This window comes from Athene cunicularia (genome assembly GCF_003259725.1).
Source record: "Athene cunicularia isolate RWA chromosome 1 unlocalized genomic scaffold, athCun1 chr1_part1, whole genome shotgun sequence".
Taxonomy (NCBI): Eukaryota; Metazoa; Chordata; class Aves; order Strigiformes; family Strigidae; genus Athene; species Athene cunicularia.
In genome coordinates, this window is record NW_020799091.1 from 67648921 (window position 1) to 67671781 (window position 22861).

General features: G+C 38.2%; 1 protein-coding gene across 2 annotated transcripts in view; it reads right to left on the bottom strand.

Moving 5' to 3' along the window:
- Window positions 1-4645: 4645 nt before the first annotated feature.
- The window catches only part of LOC113485503 (interleukin-1 receptor type 1-like), an 18471-nt gene continuing 255 nt past the window's right edge, over window positions 4646-22861 (bottom strand). Inside the window, exons 2-13 of one of the 2 annotated variants that reach the window (XM_026858682.1) lie at window positions 22506-22543; window positions 21824-22010; window positions 19115-19184; window positions 15570-15813; window positions 15078-15264; window positions 14100-14262; window positions 12037-12102; window positions 11370-11490; window positions 9186-9334; window positions 8771-8914; window positions 7265-7426; window positions 4646-6759 (exon numbers count right to left, since the gene is read on the bottom strand). In XM_026858682.1, coding sequence (XP_026714483.1) covers window positions 6368-6759; window positions 7265-7426; window positions 8771-8914; window positions 9186-9334; window positions 11370-11490; window positions 12037-12102; window positions 14100-14262; window positions 15078-15264; window positions 15570-15813; window positions 19115-19184; window positions 21824-21871 — 1746 coding nt within the window. In that variant the 5' untranslated portion in view covers window positions 21872-22010; window positions 22506-22543 and the 3' untranslated portion in view covers window positions 4646-6367. The remainder of the gene's footprint in view (window positions 6760-7264; window positions 7427-8770; window positions 8915-9185; window positions 9335-11369; window positions 11491-12036; window positions 12103-14099; window positions 14263-15077; window positions 15265-15569; window positions 15814-19114; window positions 19185-21823; window positions 22011-22505; window positions 22544-22861) is intronic. The other variant, XM_026858674.1, reaches the window with a different exon arrangement.

Here is a 22861-nt window from a genome sequence, read left to right on the forward strand (position 1 = left end):
CAGTCTCATCTTCACCATTAGTTCTGGAACTCAGAATCAGTTTGCCTGAGCCATGGTGGGATTTTTGATTTGGCTGCATTTATTATTAACATTAATAGTAACATTATTGGTAATATTAAGACAGGCATTAACCCAAGTACAAAAAAATGTCTACATACCAGCAGGGAAAAGAGGGTTTGCAAGGTCCGTTAGGGCCTGGGCACACCATCAAAGGCAAAGATTGGAGACTGGTCATTTCAGGTGGCAAGAGACTGCCTGTGAAATTGGACTCCCAAATCATCAGAGCCAGGGAGAACTGGACAGTGCTTCCTGCTCCAGGAACACTGTGACATTCGGATGGTCTTCATGATGCAGCTGACCGCTCCTCTCTGATGGCAGCCCTGAGGCAATTTTTCTTCAGGGACTCCAGGACTACTGAATCTTGCCTACTGTCATCTGCAAACTTGGGTTATACAAACACTTCACCATAACGGACTCCCAAGGCTTTCTGACCATGTGACTACAGGATCCATTTGTTCCCAGTTCCGTGGGCTAGATAGTTAAATTAGGCACTAATTCTCCATGTCAAGTGACCTGTGGGACTCTCAGTTGCCTGGGGAGCAGACGGTTGGTAATGGTCCTCCAGCCATCATGAACAGCTGATCTGCTGGAATGCAGATCCCAGATGAGGCAGTCTCCATTCACAGTGTTTTTCTTGGAATAATCAATGGGAAGTGTTGCTTAACATAAAGCAGTCAGATCTAATTGACATATGCTGGAGGCTGATAAAGAAACACAACTCTATGGAGGACATCTCCTGCCCATTTTGCAATTAATTCTGAGGCCCTGAATTAACAGATGTACAGACTCAAAGGCCAAAAGTCTCATTTTCCACTAAATTCCCTGCTAGTTCCTACAAAGGATGGGGAAGGTACTAAAAATAATAATTACAGTATAATTCAGAACAGCAGTCATCAGAATATCTTTTTTTTTTTTAACTCCCGCTTGGTGGGTTTTTTTATAGTGCTGTGGCTTGGCATTATTAGCAACAGAACTTCGTTATGATCTTATGCACACAGAGTGGCTTTTTTTAGAAGGTGCAAGCTTCAGCCTGAGGCATCACTAGGTGGAGACATTGCACAGTGCAATGCCGGTGCAGCTCACTGCTGCGGGGTTTCGGGATCCCCACAGCCCCTTCCTATAGCAGATGTTATTATTCCCTCATCAACTCTCACCCTGGGACCCTGATCTTTTCCCATCCTCAGTTGTCTGCTCTCTTGGATGTGATCCTCTCCTAAATAATAAGCCAGTTCATCTCCTAATTTAGTTATCCAACTAACTTCAAGGCCCAACCCTCCCTAAGTGTCAAACATGCCAAAGTTGGTGTTTTTCAAGAAGTGACAGCAGACGGTGCTGGCACATCCTTGCCTCATTTAAATACATACGTGTACCAAGCCATTCAGATCTATGCTGAAGAGCCATATTTTTGTGAGAAACTTGGCTTTTCTTGAAGAAGTCAGCATGTGGTCTATTCTCTTCAGTCTCTGAGGAGAACCAAGTCCCGTTTACTCTAAAAATACAGGAACTGGAGCCAGATATCAAGCAGAACCAGATGTCACGACCCAGAAGAGAGCATACACAGATGGCAGGGGGACATATGGCACACAAGATCTTTCCCACTGTGAGTGTCCCTGTCAAGACAGCTCTTTAGATTTTTCACTATTTGTTCCTGTAGGCAATATGTAGGGGAGTTAACTGCCAATTTTTTTTCTGTTTTAAAGGGACAGATGAATCTTATTTTTTTAACTCCCAAAGACCCTGCTTATTTGCCATTTCAGAAGTGGGAGAATTTATAACCTCCTTTAAATGTCTGTAACTCCTTTACTCCTACAAAGATGCATTTGTCCTGCCCCTTCTCCAATGATCCATTTGAAATTATATGGTCATGGCACACCTTACCCAGAAAGTACAGACCTTGTTGATACAGTCTAAGTGTGCCTTCTCAGGAGTGAGAGATAGGATAAGTGTAGATCACTCGAATTTCTTTCCCAATTCAACTGCTTGTCCAAGTCACTCACTTCCATGGCACACCAGAAACAGTTAGTTATGCATATTTGAAAAACAGAAAACAAAAAATACAATATTAGAAACAATGTACTCCTTTTTAAGGACTTGAATGTGGCCCTTCCCATCTTTCAGGGAATTTGTATATATTCACAGTATATAAACTGAGCAAGAAAGTGCAAAAGATCAAAATAAGCATTAGAGATTGGAGGAGAGATGAAACAGCACTGGGGCACGTTACCATGGCCAGCGCAGGAAAAGGAAGCACTCCCCTGATACATACTGCTGGTGAGATAACAGAGAGAACACGGATTTTAACAATTGCCAACAGAAATAAAACCCATCAAGGGAAACTGCTTAGTGAAAAATAAAAAAATCTAATGAACTAATGGGACAGTTTCAAATTTTCCCTTCTACTACAGCCACTGCCGTGCTCAAAAAAAAAAAGCGAGATCAAATGAGTGGCTGGGGGAAAAAAAAAGAACCAGAAACAGAGTTTACACATCTAAATTACCTGATCTGGAGCAGCAACTCAAAACCAGCCCTTCTATGGCAGAAAATTCACCTTAATGACTTGGTGAGCTTCCTACATTTCTTCAGGGTGAAATAACAACTCCTGACAGCCACCGTCATTGACAAGCAGAGCTTTAGCTCCAGCTGTAAAGCCACAGTAACCCAGGTGCTCTCTCAAAGGAAGTCACACAAAAACTGTACTTTTTAATTGTGCCTCCTGATGCCTACAAGACATCAGACTCCTTTTTCCAATCAATTTCAACATGGCAAGCAATCTTGGAATGGGCTGAGGACACGAGTGGTTTGTACTACTTTCTAGTTCACTTTTAGTGACTAATGTTCAGTTTGTATCAATAAATACATCAAGTTCTGGTTAAAATTATCCCATCTTAAAAGTGAACAAGCATACAAGTAAAGTGGTGTACCTTGCCTTTACTCTTGGGAATAATGAGTGTAGGGATGAGAGGATGAAACGCTCCTGTGTTTGTGTGTTGTAGCATCTCGGACTAAACCAGAGACTGGCAATACTCTGGATTAAAGCTGCTAGCTATTGATTTTATTTACACGTATTCTGAAGCTCTACATTGCAATACATCCTCAAGTATTTCTAGGAAAAAAAAATGTCTCTCCTTAGCTCAGGTCTTATAAACATTAACTGTATTCTGCCTGCTTCATCTTCAAGCTAACTGCAGCTATGGAAGGAGGCAGAATAGTTAAACAACTACCATAGGCCCTGAACAAAAGGCAGAATGGGCTTCCCCCTCTAGCAGAAGTTCAAGGAACCAAGAAAAAGGGGAAATGTAAAATCACCTTTGTGCTCTTTTACCTTCTAGGATGCAATACAGAAGTAAATTAAAAGGAAAAGAAGAGAAAGTCAATCAAGGCTGTCCTGTATGGGGCCATCACACAGACTCCACCAGGTTGTAACAACTTGTTCTGGGTTTGGGCTCAGAGCACGTACCCCTCTCCATCACATAAACCTCTATTCATTAATTAATACAGTCATAGATGTGTATATTAAAATGTAAAACAGGTTGTATCTCAACACTAGCTGCCATAAAGGTAAGAAACCGGGATACGGGAGGAAAATTATGAAAGGAGGAGCCTCCCAGAAAAAACTAGCCTAACAGTATGGATAGAAAAATGCAATGGAATTAGAAAATTTGAGACAAGTTAATCCCAAAGCAAGAAAGGGAAGGGGCAATCTGGAATGCCAAATAAATTGAGAGGAACAAGCCAACAGAAGAAATATAATATAGTTATGGTTGAAAAGTAAAAAATGGTGCAGAGAAGGCTTTCAACATATCTTACACCATGAACCATTCCGACTGTTTTCTCTGTCAGCATAGATAGACAATAAACTGAAATGTATCTACTGCAGTGTGGTGAACCAATACTTTTTTCACAGATTACATTGCATTTGTCCTTTCCTTCTGAAACTACCAAGTTTCCAGAAGCAGACCTCTGGCCAACGAATTGTTTGTGGAGGTTTTTTTAATAAGGAGCAATCAGCACATCTGTCTCTATGAGATTTCTTTTATTGTACCACAAAACCCGGTGTGTTTTCCTATGTGACTTGCAAAAAAAACTTTCCAAGGGGAGAAAACAGAGACAAGATTCAGTTTCAAAATAAAGTCCCATGATAAAAGGATAAGCCACTTCATGATGCATTCAAGTAGTTAGCTAACAATTAACCACAATAACTGAAACCTTTCTCCCACACCCATTTTCACACAAGAATACTAAAATAACTACATAATCATACTGAATGTGTTTAAAATAAATTATCAGGTAGACAAATGCTAACTCACAATCATCTGTCTTGACTTAAGGGTCTTTAGGAGTTTCATTTAGTGGGAAAATGCTTATTTTGTGTATTACAGCAAAACTCTGAAATGAACTATGAAAAAATTGGCCAGAAATCATAATAGCACATTCACAGAAGAAAGAAAAATACCAGCACAACTCCATGCAAATCAATGTACTTATCTGTAATACTGCAAATCCTACAATTATGGGTATATTTTTATTTCAAAGCATATGAAATTAGGAAGTTGAAAAAAAACCCTACCAGTTTCAACTTCTTTATTATTTCTCATTCTACATGGAAAATAAGAGGGTTCTGTTTTTAAACACAAGTGAAAAAAATCTTTGAAGGAAAGTGTAATTTTTCAACACCCTTCTGAGCAAGTCTAAGTCTAAACACAATGTAAAATTTTGACAATAATGATTATCTAAACTCTCTAGGTTCCTAAATTTATTTTTAAAGCCTAAACATTATGCATTTCCAAAGAAGACTGAGACAACATCTACTAGAACAATAGTATCTCATCTGATGGATCTACCCTGTCCTTGGTTTTCATGGCAACATCTCAGAAGTCTCTAGTTAATGGAGGCTGTGGAAAACTACACAGCTGTGAACACAGCCAGGAGGATGAGACACTGCTCACAAGGAGTATTTGCTAGACCTACTCCAAGAAAAGGTACCATGAAATGCTATTGCAAATCTTTCACTTTAAACGTATGTTCACCTCCTGGACCTTGTTTTCTCTCCCATCAATACAGCCCAACAAAGAGTACATTCTACAGCATACACACTTCTGAGAACCGGCTGAAAGGAATTCAGTGACAGATGCTATCCTGGCAATAAAGATAATGTAAGAACCCATTTAACTTCAGGAACAAAAAAACCCAAGCAGAATTCACATTTGCATTCAGATGATGCTCTTCAAGGCTGGAGCATGAAAACTCTTGCCACTTCAGACCACCTTGAAAAGGAAGAAGCACGTGGTTTTCTCATGGTGATGCACACAGAACAATGGATTGGGGTCCAGAAATACCAAACTCCTCCCAAGCAGACTGATACAGCCACAGGCCTCTAGTTTTTAATTTCACAAGTCGACAAGATATTATTTCTTGTCATTAGCACCTAGTCGTGTTTCAGAACTGGCCGTTTTCCACTCTCTCCAGGATACACAGCCCAAGCACAGTCCTTTGATAAGACTGTCAGTGAACTTCTGTGCTTGCAGTTAGCACAGTTGAGACATGGAATGAGAACATCTGATTTCCAGAGTAGCAGCACAGTCTAAAAAGCTTCCTTTTTGCAAGAAATCTGAAATATTTTCAGTTTCCTGACCATTTTGGGAGACTAAGTTTAGAAACACCACAGAGACCAGGTATCACAGAATTACTCAACAAATATCTAAAAAGCCATGGATTCCATTCCATTTGCTGAACACATTTGGTACCAACTGTTCAGCTGAAACACATTTAGTGTTGTGAGGAGTTTTAAATATACCTGCTATGTCATGTATTTCCCCAACCCCTTCAAGAAGCAAGGATAAGGCCTGTTGCCTAGGAGGGGACCCCAAAGCTTGCAGAGTGCTGACTCTTGCAGTAATGAGGAAAGTCAGTCACAAAAAGGTGACAAAGAGATACATACGGACTAAGAAAATGCTGATGACAGAAACAGATTTGTAACTTATCAATTGCAGTTTCAATTTTTAAAAATGGACTTCACAGCTGCTTCTTCAGTAGATATTGCATTTATATGGACTATTTAATAGCCTACCACCATCAGTAATGTTTACGTCTCACATCTGCGTGAGACTAACACAACAAATTTTGTCACTATCCAAAACCCAGAACACAAATAAAGTTGCACAGAATTTTTCTTTTAAGGTGTAATTTGGGGAAGGGATCAGTAGTTTTTGCTCCTTGAAGAAAACATTTACTTTGTAATATAAAGAATTCGTGTTACAAATTCTGCATTTCAGAATTACCTTCTCAGTATTATTTTAATAAGTGCACCTTAACTTCCTTTTGCTGCAGATTTGTTCAAAGTTAGGGGTAACAAATACACTTCAGAATAAGACACCTTCTTCCTAGATGGCATGTGATAGCGGACATTTTTCCAGAATCTTGTATTTGCTGAACAAGATTTCTCTGAGAAGTCCCCTTTCCATTGGATAGCTCCATGTTTTTCCTTAATGTATCTGACTGATTCTGGCATGCCTGTGTAGTCCTGTATTTCATCCATTTCTATAAGAATCACTTGAATCCCATCACGGATGAGAGCATTATACATAGCTAGTTGTTGTTCAGTAGTGTCTTCTAACAGGCAGCAACTTGATGTTTCTGATCCCAGAACAATCATCAGCCTTCTGCTTTGCTTAAGGGTTTCATCAGCAACACTGATCACAGCTGTCAGTAATGAAGGAACAATCAACATTTGCATAGAAACTTTACAACTGATGTAAAATATTTCTTAATTTTAAAATTACACATATATGAAGCAGTGGCTAGCTCAGAGGAGGACTGATAGGTTTAAGATCTCCACACTGTCATTCGTGATTCATGATCCATTCCATGAAATTACTGATAAACACTGTTTTCTTCAGTCCCCAGGAGCAGATACAATTCAAAAAATCCTCAACAATATTATTAACATTGATGAATCCTCATTTGTTCATCACTAAAAAGAAAGTGCAGACCCTCATAACATCAGAATAGAATTTTTGTTAAGAAACCAAACCAAAAATTTTAAAAAAAAGTCCATTGGACAAATAGACAAATTATCCATTAGAAATAAACAAATACAGCTTTTTTTTCACAAAAATAGACATTTTTAAAAATTGTATATATAACCTTCTAACCTGAGAACAATGTGTCAAAAGACAACCTATTAACTCTACTAATTAAAGCATACCTTCTCCTGGTAAGTCATCCCTTCCTAATATAAAGAGATTATATCCACACTGTTGTTCTAAAACATCAGGGAGTATTCTACGAACAAAGGTTTCCAGACGACAGAAACTTCTGTCTCCACTGCTTTTTGCACACAGGACATATGCATCATAGATTTTCCCATCTGAAACAAACACAAACATTTCTATTAAAAAATTAAAAATCAGCAACATGCCCTTATGTCAAGGTTTCATTTTGAACTGTTTATAAATAGTAATGGGTGGCTGATACACCTATCAGACAGAATTACAAAGCACTAAAATGCTCTACAAATCAAAAGAAGATCAGCTACAGAACCTGACTTCTTTTCCTATCACAGGGACAGATGTGCCAGTAAGCAAGCTGGATGCAGGATGTGGGATGTGCAGGAAGAAGCCCCCAACCCCAGAAGTGCCAGGACATTAAGAAGTGTCCTCTTGCAAGACTTTCTTCACCACCTCTCCTGAAACAAACTCAACAGCAGTTATGTCCACTTCTGACTAACCACAAGAGAGGGTGGAAAATGGTAATTCTTCCATGTAATAATTCTGGGGAGGGAAAGGCCAGAAGGCAGCTGAGGTTTTCAGAGTTAAAATTGCATAATAAACAGTAATGAAGAAAGCAAACCAAAATCTGATTTAACTCAACATGTTAAGTTTAGCTCAACAAGATACAAAACATAGTTTCTTTGATTTTTTTTTTTTTTAATTAGAACTCTATTTAAGTGTTCTGGGAAAACTGAACTTTTAACCAGGAGTTGAAATTACTCTTCCGTGAAAGCATTTAGAACAGTCACAAGTAAATGCTAACTATCTCAATGCATGTAATCCATTTAATTTCAAGCTATGGGGAACTTCAGACAGTCTAATTCTGAGTGCTGCCATGCAATATATCTATAATGTTGCACTTATTCCACTATTTTCACACCTGTCCAATGTATTTGTCTACATCACAGCAATCAAAACATGTAAGAAGAATCACAGAATAAAGAACTAGTAGCATTTTTTATCTTTGGCATGTAAACATCATAACTGACAGGATTTAGAAGGAAATTAATCTCTGAGAAAATGAGAGTCCGATTTTCAATATAAATATTAAAGCACATCTTTAAACAGCTAGTTTACAGGATGTAGCTCTGCTGACACCTATTGATCGACATCAGAGTGACCATAAATGCACATATAAAGAAACTACAGAAAAGCAAAAAGCAACATGCTAATTTGGGAATAACCTCGAGTTCTTTATGACCTATCTCACCATGACTGCCTTCAATATTATGCAGTAATTACGACCTCAAGTATGATTATGTATTTTACCCGTATGACTGAAAAAAAAATCCCTCCAAAAATGTATTTCTGTGTATCTGCAAATTCCTCAAGGAAATTCCACATACATTCTACTAAATCACATTATTGCTTAGAAAAAATGGCAACTGAAAAAAAAAAATCATCGGCTAGTTACACTAACATACCTGGTCACACTCACATACCTTCCTTACTTGCAAAGGCACAGACAGAATTACGGTACCAAAGAATGAAGTCAATCTTGAAAATCTTGTAGATTATTAAAGTAATAAATGTTAAAATTAAGAAAGAGACAAGCCCTCCAGTCAGCGACCTTTGTATATCAGGAACTGCACAAAAATATAGAAAGATAGGCTTATAAGTGTTGAATTCATCCAAATCTAATATTTCGCACAAATGTAATACAAATTTGAGTATAATTTTTTCACTTCCATCTACCTACTACAGTGACTCATTCCCTATGCACAGGTACAGGTACACATATTGCAAACTGTAATCCACCTGTCTTCTGTCAACATGGTATATGAGCATTTGGTATCAAAAGCCCTTCTGGGGAAGTCAAGACAAACACAGACCTCAAAAAATAACAGTATTTCTTACCTCTGTGTTTTAATATAATATAGGATGCAACCTGCCCAAAGGCATTTGAAGCTTGACAGATGAACGGTTGTTCATAATCTTCACTATTCACTTCCGAAATTATTAGTTTCACAGAATGCATAGGGCGTCCATCATAAGAAGTTTCCTCCCTATCCAAAAGGCGACAAATAGAGTAATAAAACCACAGTCTTTTCTGGAATGGCTTCATGACTAACAGCTGCAGTATGACAACAGTTGTTTCCATCTGCAAATGGAAACACTCCAGAATAGATAAGCAATTACATTATATGAAGGAAACCCAAACAACAGTCATGCTTCTTAGTGACATTTAGCATACACATTGGAAAACATCAAGACGTTATGGTATCTGGAACTGTGTTTCCCCAGAGGGATATAAGGTTTCTATAGACTGAAGTACAAAAATATACCTTAGAAAACCTAAGCAAACCCTTGTTACGGGTTTCCCAGCCCCCCTAAGAGTAGGCAGAGAGAGAAATTCCGTAACATGATATGACAAAAGAGGCCCTGGTACAAGGGCGTCATCTTGTGGTAAGCAGTGCTGGGACAGGGAAGACATCAAAAGGTGGCGGCTGACCTGCCGCAGAGAACACTAACTCACAGTGTAATTCCAGCTGCAGGGCACGCAGCCCAAACTTCTGCTTCACCCCACGGATCAGAACAGACTTGTAAGAGCTAAAGCTTCAGGCTGCACCATTAGGAGACACAGATTATCCCCATACGTTGTACAAGGGCACAAAACCACTCATTATGCCCCACATTCAGTTAGTCATGTGTACCATGATGTGTGACTGATGTGCAAACTAAACAACTTTCAACCACCAGCAAGATGAGGAATACCACTACCTTGTTAACAGTAGATCTCAAATGCAAAACAAAAGCTGGAAATGTATCGTATTATATAGATATCATATAACATACCACTTTCTAAGCAAAAAGTTACACTACTTTGAACACTGTAACAAGGAATGAACAAATCAACATCACTAATGCAAATGTCTAATGATTGCAGAGGTGACCATTAAAGTGCTAAGAAGTACAAAAAATAACATTGCTTTTGTGATACCAATTCAGTGACCATGTACCTCTGCATTTTGGCCCAATTGTTTATGGCATTACAATTCTTTATGACAGTACAATACAAAACTTTTGTATAGGGTTTTATCTTGGTGAGCACTCAAAGAATTCAGAATTTTAATTCCCCCTTTTTTTTTTTTAATGATGAGATTTATTTCTCACATCTACATTCTTACTTTGAAGATACCATTCTCATTTCTTCACCCGTTTCTTAGTTGTAGATAGTGCTTGAGAATTTACAAAAATCATCACATTTTTTCTTCAGTACTATCATAGACCAGGGTTAACAAAAAACCTGCAATTTTTCATTCCCAACCTGTCATATCTAAGAAACTTTCAGATTGCCTTCTGCTCCAATTTTAGTTGCTTTTTCAAGTTAGGTCTAATTTCTTCTCTCCTAACTCAATTTAACCTACTTTTCACCCTCACCTTAGTTCCCAGTTGCCCTTCTCATGCTTTAGTCAGTCCAAGTCTGTTTTCCTCCCAAACCCCAACTCATCACTGGAAATCTGTCTCCCTTTTCTCCTCACCCCATTAGGCTTCAGTACAGATGTCCTCAACAAAGTCTTCCATTAGCTCTGCTACATTTCTCTAACTTAAGGCTCTCAAACCCAGAAGTCTCAATTTCTCCTGTAAAGCACAGGTTTGATGTTTGACCTCTTGCAACCTTTCAGAGGCAGGTGTGAAGAGAAAGGAGAACAGAGAAGAAAATGACAGTGTGAAGACTGTGTGCCTGGACATGCTTGATCCAATAGAAAGAGGTCTCTGCCAGGCTGGAGCCTGCTCAGTAGAAACTATGCTGCAATTCTGAGACTGTAAATCTACAAAACACCTTTTCTCAAGGTCAGATATTAAGACAGTTTTTTACAATGACCAAAAAGAGCACAATCCCATGTGAAGTCCCTGCATCTAGAATGTTTCAAGTTTCTACTTCAAAACAGAAAGTGAATTGGAGGATGCAAACATTAAAGTTTTTAAAAAGAAAGTTATTTAAGCACATGAAAACATTGCTAAATATTTTAATGTCAAAGGGAGAAAGTTCCACTTTTGTTGCCAACATCGTATTTTCTAATCTGAAAATATACTTACTCATAGGGACTTGCAAAAATTCTGCTCATATAAAATACATCAATATACACACCGTTGCCTGTCCAAAACACCTCATAACCATCAGCACCTGTTGTATTGCAATCCACTGTAACCTGTGAGCCTATAAAATTGTGTTACAAAGTGAAAAGTTAATTTCCGTCATCTAATTAAAATCTATACAATTCTCTTCACAGACTTCCATACAGATCAGCTAAGGATGGTCCCACACCCTTTCAGAAAAGTTACTCTAACAGAGGGTCTATATAGTCCGTGATCTGCAGGTTCAGAAAAAGAGTGGTAGGATGGAAAAGGCTAAATCCATGAAGGGGCATCACTTTCCCTGCAGATTCAAAGATGGATCTGTTCTTTGAATCTCTTCCAGAGCGACAGAAAGCAACAGATGTGACAAAGAATCACTTGGGTTCCCTATAATTTTCTTCACATCTGAGAAATTTCCCTAGGACTTTGTAAGCAATGTGCCTTGTCTCTTCCCTCTCACCCCCAAACACTCCTCCTTCAGGAGATCAACACAGAGAAACTGAGTTAGTCACTGAACTAATTTTATGACAAAAAAACAAAAACAAGAAAACACTGAATGTGGCACTCCTCAAGTATAAATTTTCACTAGAATACAAAATCATATTTTCTTCTAGAGAAAACTACTTACCAAGTTCCACTTCAATGGAGTTGTTTCTTGGATAAGATATTTCGGGGGGCTTTTTTGGTGGGCTCACTAACCAAAAGAAAGAAAGTGCTTTTCAGAAAACCTGAGGCAGTTGCAGTTTGTCCTATGCTCTATAACCCCAGTACAACCTAAAACCCCCATGTTCTACGGACAAGGTTGTCAAGCAATTTTATAACAGACATCACTTAATACTTAAAGTATTGTATCTCAAGTAGTTATTGCTTCTAACTTGAAGCTAAACTTTTCTTCACCCTACCTCTTCCAAAATGTAGTGCCACAAATCTCCACACAGTCCTTGTGGACTGGCTGTTTCCTGGCATAAAAATCCTGTAATATTGCATGTACAGGTGCTGAGAAGTGTATGGGTAAATATTTACAGTATTACTCCTCTACAGCTTGGGATGATAGCCAGTTGCCCAGCACTCCACAGATACAAACTGGAGCCAAATACTTTCAGAGCGCAGTTCATCTATTTTAGGCTTTTACTATTATAAAGGGAAAATTTAATTTCTGTACTGTAGTTAAAGTACATTCTTCAACACCTTCTTCTTACAATTCTTCCTACTACAAGGAAGTACAACACCAGTGGCTCCTTTTAGATGTTTACATTAGGACTAGATAGATGACATTCTGAAAAGCTTATTTCTCTCTATAGGCTACAAAGGGAGGGTAACCAACAGGTGGAGATCTAGATATCTACATTAGAAATGTCTCAGTATGGCTAAAGAAAACCCAACTTTGAGGGTCCCTCACTGAACACACATACCATTTCCAGCTGTCTCAGGCAGCTGTAGGATGTTTTACAGTATTTCCTATGAGATATTCAAAGTTCAAGGAAGTTTCTCCAAGAGCACAAATTAACAAAAAGAAATCATAAAGCATCTATTTTGAGCCCCCTAGCAAAGCACACAGGATTGCCCCAGATACATCCTTCCCTCCCCCTTCTGAAAACTGTGTCTGCTATATTGTTTGGACTCCAAATCACTCATTTTAGTGTAGATTTGCTTAGCTGGAGTATTTAAAAACAACTGAGCTGCCCTCAGTCATTTACAGCAAAGGAGTGCTATGATTTTGCTTCTGCTGATTAGCGGAAGCTGAAATTACACGAAGAGAGAAGTTCTAGGGAGAGATTTTAAGACCTGGATGATCATTTAATCTGATCTGACCTTATGTTCCTCATACTTTGTTTATCCACATCATATACACATGACATTATATGAATATATCTTCATATCATATATATACACATATACACATATATATACATAAATATGTGTGTGTGTGTGTATATATATATATACACACACAGAGACAAAACAGGCAAGCACAAAAAGAGATCACTAAATAGCAATGCAATCTATTAGTAAACGTAAAAATGTCTTTCATCAGCTGGAATGTAAAAACAGTATTAGTATTTCATACCTTGATATAGCATAGCCTTTTCAGTGATCCATTATCAATCTCAAAATGCTGTGCTAGGAAAGGAGTTTTATAGATTTTGTTGTGCTGGTGGCCCCCCAACATAAATCAGGGTGAACTGAGCTAGATACACAATATCAGAGATCAGCAGTTCTTGTGCTGAGGAGCTTAAAACCAAAAAGAGAAGAGACAAAGGTTTGAAGGAAACAGGTGGGACACACAGTCAAGATATTGCTATAATTTGGGCTGGTTTAGTTTGTTGTTCTTACATCAAGAGGATAATGTAAAAGAAAGATAAGTAAGATGGGCAGGACAGAGTGTGCAGCTACAGCAGAAAGTATTGTGCCTACTAAGTCTTAGAGAACACCTGTTTTAGGTGGTCTGGGCAGCAAAGCTTTGACATAAATGCAACTTTGAACAGGGGAGCATATCTTCAACGTGGTGGCAACAACAGACAAAATATATAAACTCTCAGTCATTATTTCTTTCCCTCATATTTAGGTGAAAACTAGCACCCCTAAGCTTGTCTATCCACAAATTGGGATCTTTTAGATTTAATCTTTAGAAACTTGGACAAATATTTGGTCATCATTAAGAACACAAACACAGTGAGACTACCTACTTACCTTCTACAGTCAGACTGATGTCTCGTGAAATGTTATATTGTTTTCCATTGTAGGTGTATGTTGTTTCACATGTATAGTTTCCTCGATCATGTACAGTCACATTGAAAATTATAAGATCTCTGTTTGTGAAAGTAAACCTTTTCCCTTCCAGCAGCTGACAGTCCTAAACATGTGAAGAGAACTGTTAATTCTTATCACTCTATCATATAGTGATATGAATTCATGTCACTATCATATGGAAACATGGTTTCTCTCTCTTTAATGCAATCTGAACTTTCAATGGACCACAGCATAAGAATGGATGTCTTGCAGAGGCTGAGGAGGAGCGAGGGCAAAACATTTTGGCTCTGAGTTTTTAATTCAAAGACACTACAGTTCATTTCCTATACAAAACACCTTTCAATATTAGAGAAACAAGAAAGTGAAATGCAAGTGTCAGGATTTGTAAAAGTATTCATTAATGATGAATCACTCCATAATTAGGTTTAATTTTTTCAAGTATTTAAATACTCTTAGTACCATATGGACTTCAGGGGCATGAGGCAGGAATGCTGCAGAAGGCACTACATTCTTGTAACAGAAAGAACCTTTAAATAAGCATGAACACGATGAAATAGAATTTATTTAATGGAACAATATTGATCACATAATGGATATGCCATCTCTCACAAATGACATACTAAATCTCTTTCTGCACAAAAGAAATTCACGGCAGTGTGGTTTGCTAGCAGGTTAAAAGATGCCACCTGGTGGATACGTGGATCAACGTCTCTCCTACATCTAAACTGAATTTCTTCAAAAAACCTGTATATACCTTTAAAAGATAAAAAGTCTTCATCTTCTTCCAATATGTTTTTAAAGTTCTTTTCTCCCACTTACAATAACTTTTTAGGTTTTCTTCTACAATTCACAAACATCAGTGATTTAGATTTTAAATAATGGACAGTTACAAGACAGTACAGAACACAGCATTCTCACCTTATACCAACGAACAGGCTGAAAATTCTTCGCATTCCTGAAATGATCCAAGTGTGGACACACAACCTTTGCAGATGATAATGTGAAGATCACCTCCTCCACAGCAAATTTTTCATTTAAGCATAAACCATCAATCCTCTCAAAAACTGTTACTTTTGTAAACATTTTCTTGCAGCTTGTCAAATTCCTGCAATTAATGTAACATAATTAAATAAATCTATTTGAATATCTTCCCACTCAAAAATATATGCAATTCTTTTTGGAGAAGAAAGAGAGGATGAGAAGTTTACAGTTTCTCCAATAGATTTACTTGTGTCGACTAGTAAAAAGAACCCCAAATTAGACTTACTTTTCCCAACCTAAAGTTATTGTGAACACACTCTCCCTTCTTCATCAGTATTTCTCTTACCCCCCAAATTCTACTTGCTTTCTAAAAGTTATTCCCTTCGCAACTCATTTCTATAACAACATAATTTTTTTTTTAACTTTCACCTTATGACACATTCATAATCTCCAGAATCTTCTAGCATTGCAGGAAGAAACCAAATTAAATTCTTCTGCTGATGAATTCTAGAAAGTTTGTCTCTAGGCACAGCTGTCTGGTTACCAACTTTATACCATGTTAAGTTGTAGTCTCCACTTTTCAAGCTCTTTTCCAGTGAACATTTAATAGCAAGAGGCTGCCCGTCAGGCACAAGACTTTGCCTCAACATCACACTATAGGCTTCACATTTCTCTAAAGAAAAGAGATAAACATTAAAAAAAACTTCAAACACTGTAAAAGGATGCATTGAGCTAATTTTTGATAACAAAGTTGTTTACAAAGTTCATTGGAGTTTTCATCTCCATTCTCAAGACATCTATTAAGAACACAATTATAATACTTTATCTTTACAGTTGAGAGTACCACTCAGTGATATACAGATATAGTTATGTCACTGAAATGAAATTATGTTTTTTGAATGCAAAATTTACGCTCAATAGACTCTCTTTGTAACAGACTACCATTTGTAGTTTTAGTTCAGATACAATTTACTAAAGTACTTGTATTTCTCCAGTGTGTTTCATGTGCATGTACACAAACATACACATGCACACACAAATTTCACATTTAACGTCTTTCTTAACTTCACTTAACTGTAGCCAAAGTCTTCAAGACAGACTATGCCTTCCATACCCAAATGTCCTAAGAGGACATTGGAGTTAAAACTGCCGTTCCACAAATATTAAGCTTGCAATGGAAATTTCAACTAATTCTTCATTTTATGAGCATTTAGAGAGGAATTACTACAGGCACTTACCAAATGAGCTCATTTTCTCTCCTCCTGACCTAAGGAGATTCATACAGGAAAAGACCATCACCATGAGACTTTTTAATTTTTTTGTCAGTATGACAAAAAAGGCACCGACTCTGGATACCATGGTCACATCCCTGAGTCAGTATTATATTTATCTAAAATTCCTTTTTTCTTTAGAATATAAGAACAGCCACACAGAGTCATTAAAGTGTCTGTCTAGCCCAAAACCTTGTCTCTGATAACAATCAGTGTCAAGCGTGTAAGAGAGTCGGACACAACATGTAGAGTAATACTTTGCTTTTGACACCTTTCTTTCCTCTTGTGTTCTGCATGAAAAAAAACATTCATTGGCTTTTATCATTTCTTTGGGTATCATGTATTTCTTATTATGAAAAATGGCAAAGCAGACTTTCCCTCATCTGCCTAGTCTACGTTATTGACAATTTTATAGACCTCCATCACATCTTGCCTCAGTCATCTCTTTACCTCAGAGACTTCATTCATTTAATGACTTCTCATATGGAAGCCATCCCATATCACACAACACTGTCACTCATCCCTGTACCTCTTCTGATACAGTCTTTCCGAGATGGAATGACCAGAACTGCAGAGTTCAATTGATGCACATTCACCATGGGGTTATATGAAGTGCTCTGCTTTCCACTCTACCTCTTCCCAAAAATTCTGCTTTTCAGACGACTGCTGATGACAGAGTTAATCCTTCCAGAGAGCATCCAGAGATGTCAAAGCAGCATTTTTACCAAGTGGTTATTAACTAACTTAATGCTTACATCACACACATACAGTATACATGCTTCTGCTATACAAGTATGACCCTTCCATGCCCCTCCACATCCATTTGATTTTACTTATTGACATTCTATCTCTAAACCATTCAATATCCAGACATCCTCTTCATAGTGAGCATTAGTTTTAATTACCAAGATTTTGCATCATCCACAGTTCTCACCACCTCACTACAAATCTTTTCCAAATTACTTAAAAAAATATTTAATTGCTCAGATATCTGTACTGAATGCCCCATAATAACTTCGATGGTTATGAAATACTAGGGCCACAGGAACTGATAACTCTTTTCTGCCACTAAATGCTAATATTCGGAAAGTGTCTTTTTTTTTTTTTTTACAGACTTCTTGCCTCAGTTTCTCTGAAATCCCCCTCTCCCAATGCCTTCTATTGTCTCCATGGAGCAGGAAAGAATTATAAGGTACACATAACTAAAGAGACAATGAAACTCCCTGCTACTGGGGGGAGGGCAACCAAATAATCACCTTTCTATATGAATTCCAAGAAACAGACTATCCAATGGATTTGTGAACCCTGCAGATTGTCCATCCATGGGAAAAAAAAAAAACAAACCAAACCCAAATTATTTCCAACCAAATGGCTTGCTAGAAACTCAAAGAATGGAAATTCATGAAGTTTTTAAGCAGTCTGGCACTGCTGCAAGATGGAATGACAAGATTATGACAGCAACTCATTTGTACCATCTGAAATATTTTAAACATGACCTGGATTGCTGGTTGACAGCTGCAGGGCAGAAACAAGCAGTTACAACTGAGTAGCCTAGCAATTTTACAAAAATCTAAATGTTATTGTCAAATAGCTATATTTTCCAATATGAAAAAAATCCTAGGGACATGTTCCGTAAAGTTAAAACTACAACTCATTTCATCAGTTTATACACCAGAGTCGTGCTGCCATTCAGATGGACCTCAACAGGGTAGAGAAGTGGGCTGACAGGAACCTCGTGAAGTTCAGCAAAGGGAAACGTGAAGTCCTGCATCAGGTGAGGACTGACCCTAGGCACCAGCACATGCTGGAGACCATTCAGCTAGAAAACAGATCTGCAGAGAACACTGGGGTCCTGGTGGAGAACAAACTGACCATGAACCAAAGCGACTAAGGCTCCCTCATGGCAAAGGTGGCTAACGGTGTCCTGGGCTGCATAAGGACCTGCCAACAGGTCAAAGAAGGTGATCCTTCCCCTCTGCTCAGCACTGGTGAGGCCACATCTGGAGTACTGCGGCCAGTTCTGGGCTCTCCAGTGCAAGAGAGACATAGATTTACCGAAGAAAGTCCAGCACAGGGCCACAAAGATGATTAAGGGAGAGGAGCATCTCTCACATGAGGAGAGGCTGCAAGAGCAGAGACTGTCCAGCCTAGAAAAGAGAAGGTTGGGGAGCGTGTGGGTGGATCCCACCAATGTGTATAAACACCTGGCAGGAGGGAATGAAGAACCAAGAGACAGACTTTTGCCAGTATTGCCCACTGACAGGACAAGAGGCAATGAGCACAAACTGAAACACAAAAAATTCCATCTGAATACAAGAAAATACTTTGGTACTGTGAGGGTGATCAAACACTAGAACAAGTTGCCCAGAGATGTCATGGAGTCTCCATTTGTGGAGACATTCAAAATCCAACTGGACACAGTACTGGGCAACCAGCTCTAGCTGACCCTGGCAGGGGGTCAGGGAGGTTGGACTAGATGATCTAAAGAGTTCCCTTCCAACCTAAATGATTCTGTGATAAGGTAGTACATAAAATATCACATATTCCATGTTTCATAGGTTCCTGCTTTTAGGACTGTTCAAAAGAACACATGGGCATGCACACAACTTTTACTTTTACAGTGATTTTCACAGAAAATTAGTATTACTTGTGTGAAAAAGTGAGTTTCAGAACAAGACCTTCCATAGCCACCAATAAACTTACCTGCAATCATTAAAGACAGAAATGCTGTTGTGATATTACATGAAAACAATGTTCTTGCTGTCATGTTTCCCTGCAGAAATGGAAATAAAATCTTCAATTAGTGGTTTCCAATATAGACCTCCACAGTTTAAAGTCAATGTTTGCATTACACAGTTAATACAGGAATTACAGAGTTAATACAGGACATGGGAAATATATTAATTATCTTTGGCTTATTTTGAGCATGTTACCTGCTTGTTTTACCTGACAGCTCCTAATTATCATACCAAAAGAAAAAAATGAGCAAAGATTTCCTATTCAGCCTGTCAAGCACTCAGGATTTTTTTACATCTGTAGCCCACTCCTCCCCGCTTCTTGCTTTCCCAAGCTACAGTCTTAGTCTAACTGTCCTTTAGATGGAATCTTTGCCACCCTCTTCTGTATCATTTCCAGTTATGCCACAGCCTGTCTGAGGTGGGGAGGAGAGAAAAGAACTTGCATACAGTCTTCAAAACATAGGTACACTATGGATTTATAAGCTAAACCAATTATTTTTTTCCTGGGTTTTTCCTAATAATTTCTAACAATCTATTTGTTCTTTGAGTACTACTGAGTATTGACCTGATCTTTCCATGGGCCTATGTAGTAAAATCCCAAGATCTCATCACTGACTGTTAAAAATTAGGTAAACCCAGTCAGCCACTAAGCACATGACATCAGGATTTTGCCCATGTGTTTTCATTTTAGATCTTCTTTACAACAAAACTGCTGTTATTACCCAGTCATTCACTATCATGACATCCTTCTGCCATCTTTACAATCAACACCTCCATGTACTAGCCTGAATAGCTTTGTATTGTTAGCAAATACTGCCACTGCAACAGTTTCTCTCTGTCTAGATCCTTAAATATATATGCTGAGCACAAGAGAGTTGTTGTAACTCCAGTAGTAATCTTCCTCCACCTGCAGAACTGATCATTTATCTTTTACCAATTTATTTATTTATACATGTGAGAATAAATACATTATGGCAGTGTGGCTTCACTGACAGACTTGCCTTTTGGAAATTAAGGGAGACTGTATGAGCCATGTCCCCAATGTGTTAACATAAATGTGTACAATTCTAACACAATTCCAGCATTTGAGAGCCATGACTTCCCTTTACAAAACTCACTGCTGACTCCTTCCCTACATAATTTATTTCATTTCCACTGGTTCCGATCTTTAAATCAGTTTCTACCCAGCTGCCTGCTGCAGATACCAGGCTCACTGGTCTCTACTTTTCTGGCTCTCTTCTGATCACCCGAGGAGGATAAAATAAAAAAAACCCAACATTTATCACTTTTTTTTAGCTGCTTTAAGTGAGACATTTACAACAAAAGAACACAAAAGTGAGTATCAACCAGTCATGGTGCTTTGTTCATTCTGTAACTGCCTTTTGCAGACTTTTCCATTTGAGTTAGATCCTTCCATGGAAGGTTAGCCGTAAGAAAAGCCACTGGCACTGAAATCCATGCTATTCCAAGATGAACACAAATGCAAAAAAAATTTTTCTTGCTATATTTGGATCTTCCCATAGCCCATCCCATAGGGACTTTTTTATACCCGAATGACCTCTTTGCTCTCAGGACTCTACGGTAAGCTTCTTATCCCTAACATGTTTGGAGAAGGATCGAGTAGCTACATGCCTCTGACAGGATGTTCCTTAATTTTGCCTGCCTTACTGCTTTTTTTCTATTGAGCCTACCACAGTTTTTAAAGCACTGTGAAAGGATAAATGCAATTATTCAAACTGAGCAGGAGAACCTCATCCTGTTGTGAAGAATCTTTAGCTGATCACCAATTTCTACAGTAGTCAAAGATGACACTTCTGCCTGCTGTGTTTGCTTTCACCAAACTGACTCAGAAACGTGCCATATATTGAGTCATCCACACTGCTTCTTGCAGTGCCTGCTTTCTTCCTCCTTCCCCTTCTCTATCACCCTCCCTCATTACAAATTTCTGCTCGAATTACTGGGCAGGTCTTTTCATGCCTAGCTGTAAGAAAGAATGAGTCCCCACAAGAATGCCGAGTATAAAAAGAAATACATAAAACTTTAAAATCACTAGACGGGGTTTATGTTTGTTTGAACAAAATCTCTAACTTTTTTCACTGTTGTCATGGACAGTAACTCTTAAAATCTCCAGTTTTAAGTAAGACAAAAATATTATAATGGAAATAATTTAAAGAGAAAATGAGACTGAATAGACTCCACTTATGACCAGGTATTTTATTTATGACTTCTCTGAATCTGTTTTGTCATAAGCTCTGTTCCATTACAGTGTTACCTTACTCTACCATTCTTACACATGGTCTCTCAAGCAGCTTTTGCCCCTATCAGTAGATTCAGTAGATGCAGCAGTAGTATTTTGGCATGTTCTGAAGGAAAGTCTTGCAGAATCCTGCTTCTCTATAAATTCAATGTTCATTCTATTTAAATTTATAACTTCCTCTTTTGCCAACATGGAAGACCCGTAAATATATATAGCCCTGTATAACAGCAGATACAGGAACTGCTCTGAGGAGACTCCTCCTTATCTCTGAATTTTCATGATGAAAAAACTTCCATTTTTATAGAAGGTATATTCAATAGCAAAGCTAGCTTCTGCTCTGTGCATATGCATTCATATAAATTGTGAAGAAAATAACAAACGTATGACTACAAAGTCAAAAGCAAATGTTTTTCCTACCACATTTTGCCACGATAAACAACTAAATTTATCCCTTTTTTCAGCCATTTTGTCCACATCTTCAGCCTGCAATTGACCTGTGGAGCTTTAGCACTCAGGAAATAATTCAGCTGGAGTTAACTTTGCCCCAATTTTCCAGAGGGGAAAAAATTCCAAGTATCTGAGGCCATGTCCATGAAGTTTCATCCTGAAAGGAAATATCTGTATCAATTTAAGATTTAAAAAAAAAAAAAAAAAAATTTAAAAAAAAAAAAAAAAAATGGACAAGCGTCTGAAAAGTCTTCAATGATACACGCACCTGAATTACAATCACGACATCCATTATACCACATAGTAAAGCACAAGTTCTCACTAAATGAATACAGCCTTTTCCTGTGCTCTCTAGTCCTTTCAAAGTTAGCTTATTCAATTAAAAAACCCACAACTAGTCTCATCAGAACTTTGAAGAATCATGGCTTTCACTATTTTTTGCATACTTGTGGCACTTTTTCTTTCAATGTTTTATTCAAAAACATGAACAGAATAAAACATACAACAGTCCTGTTCTCAGAATTGAGAGAACCCACAAACAGCCAGAGTATCACACCACTTCTTTTACGTAAGTCCACGATCAGTGTAAATCATAAAAAAATATATATTCGTACTACCTTAAACGTTTCTATTAACTGCAAGTACGCCATACCTCTTCACGAGAACTTACTCAAGTGTCTTGCTTTTGATCTAGAAAAAAATTATTACAACAAATACATATATTCCTTGGTTGTTGGGGCACACCTAACCGGAGCCGACCTGCCGGGTTACCCCCCCGCGCTGGGATGTAGTTGTGGAACTGAGACTATCTCGGTAGTCGCTTTTCTGTGACTTGTCATCCCTCTCCAGGTATGGCCAGTAAATATTTTTTCAATAGTCTTCATTTAAATTTTTCCGTATTCCCGGAAGCATTCAGGTCAAAGGGCCCGGGGAAGCCCCGCCGCGGGCAGGCGGCCGGCGCTGAGGGCGGGCGGGTTCCCGCAGGACGGGCCAAGGCCGCGGCTGATC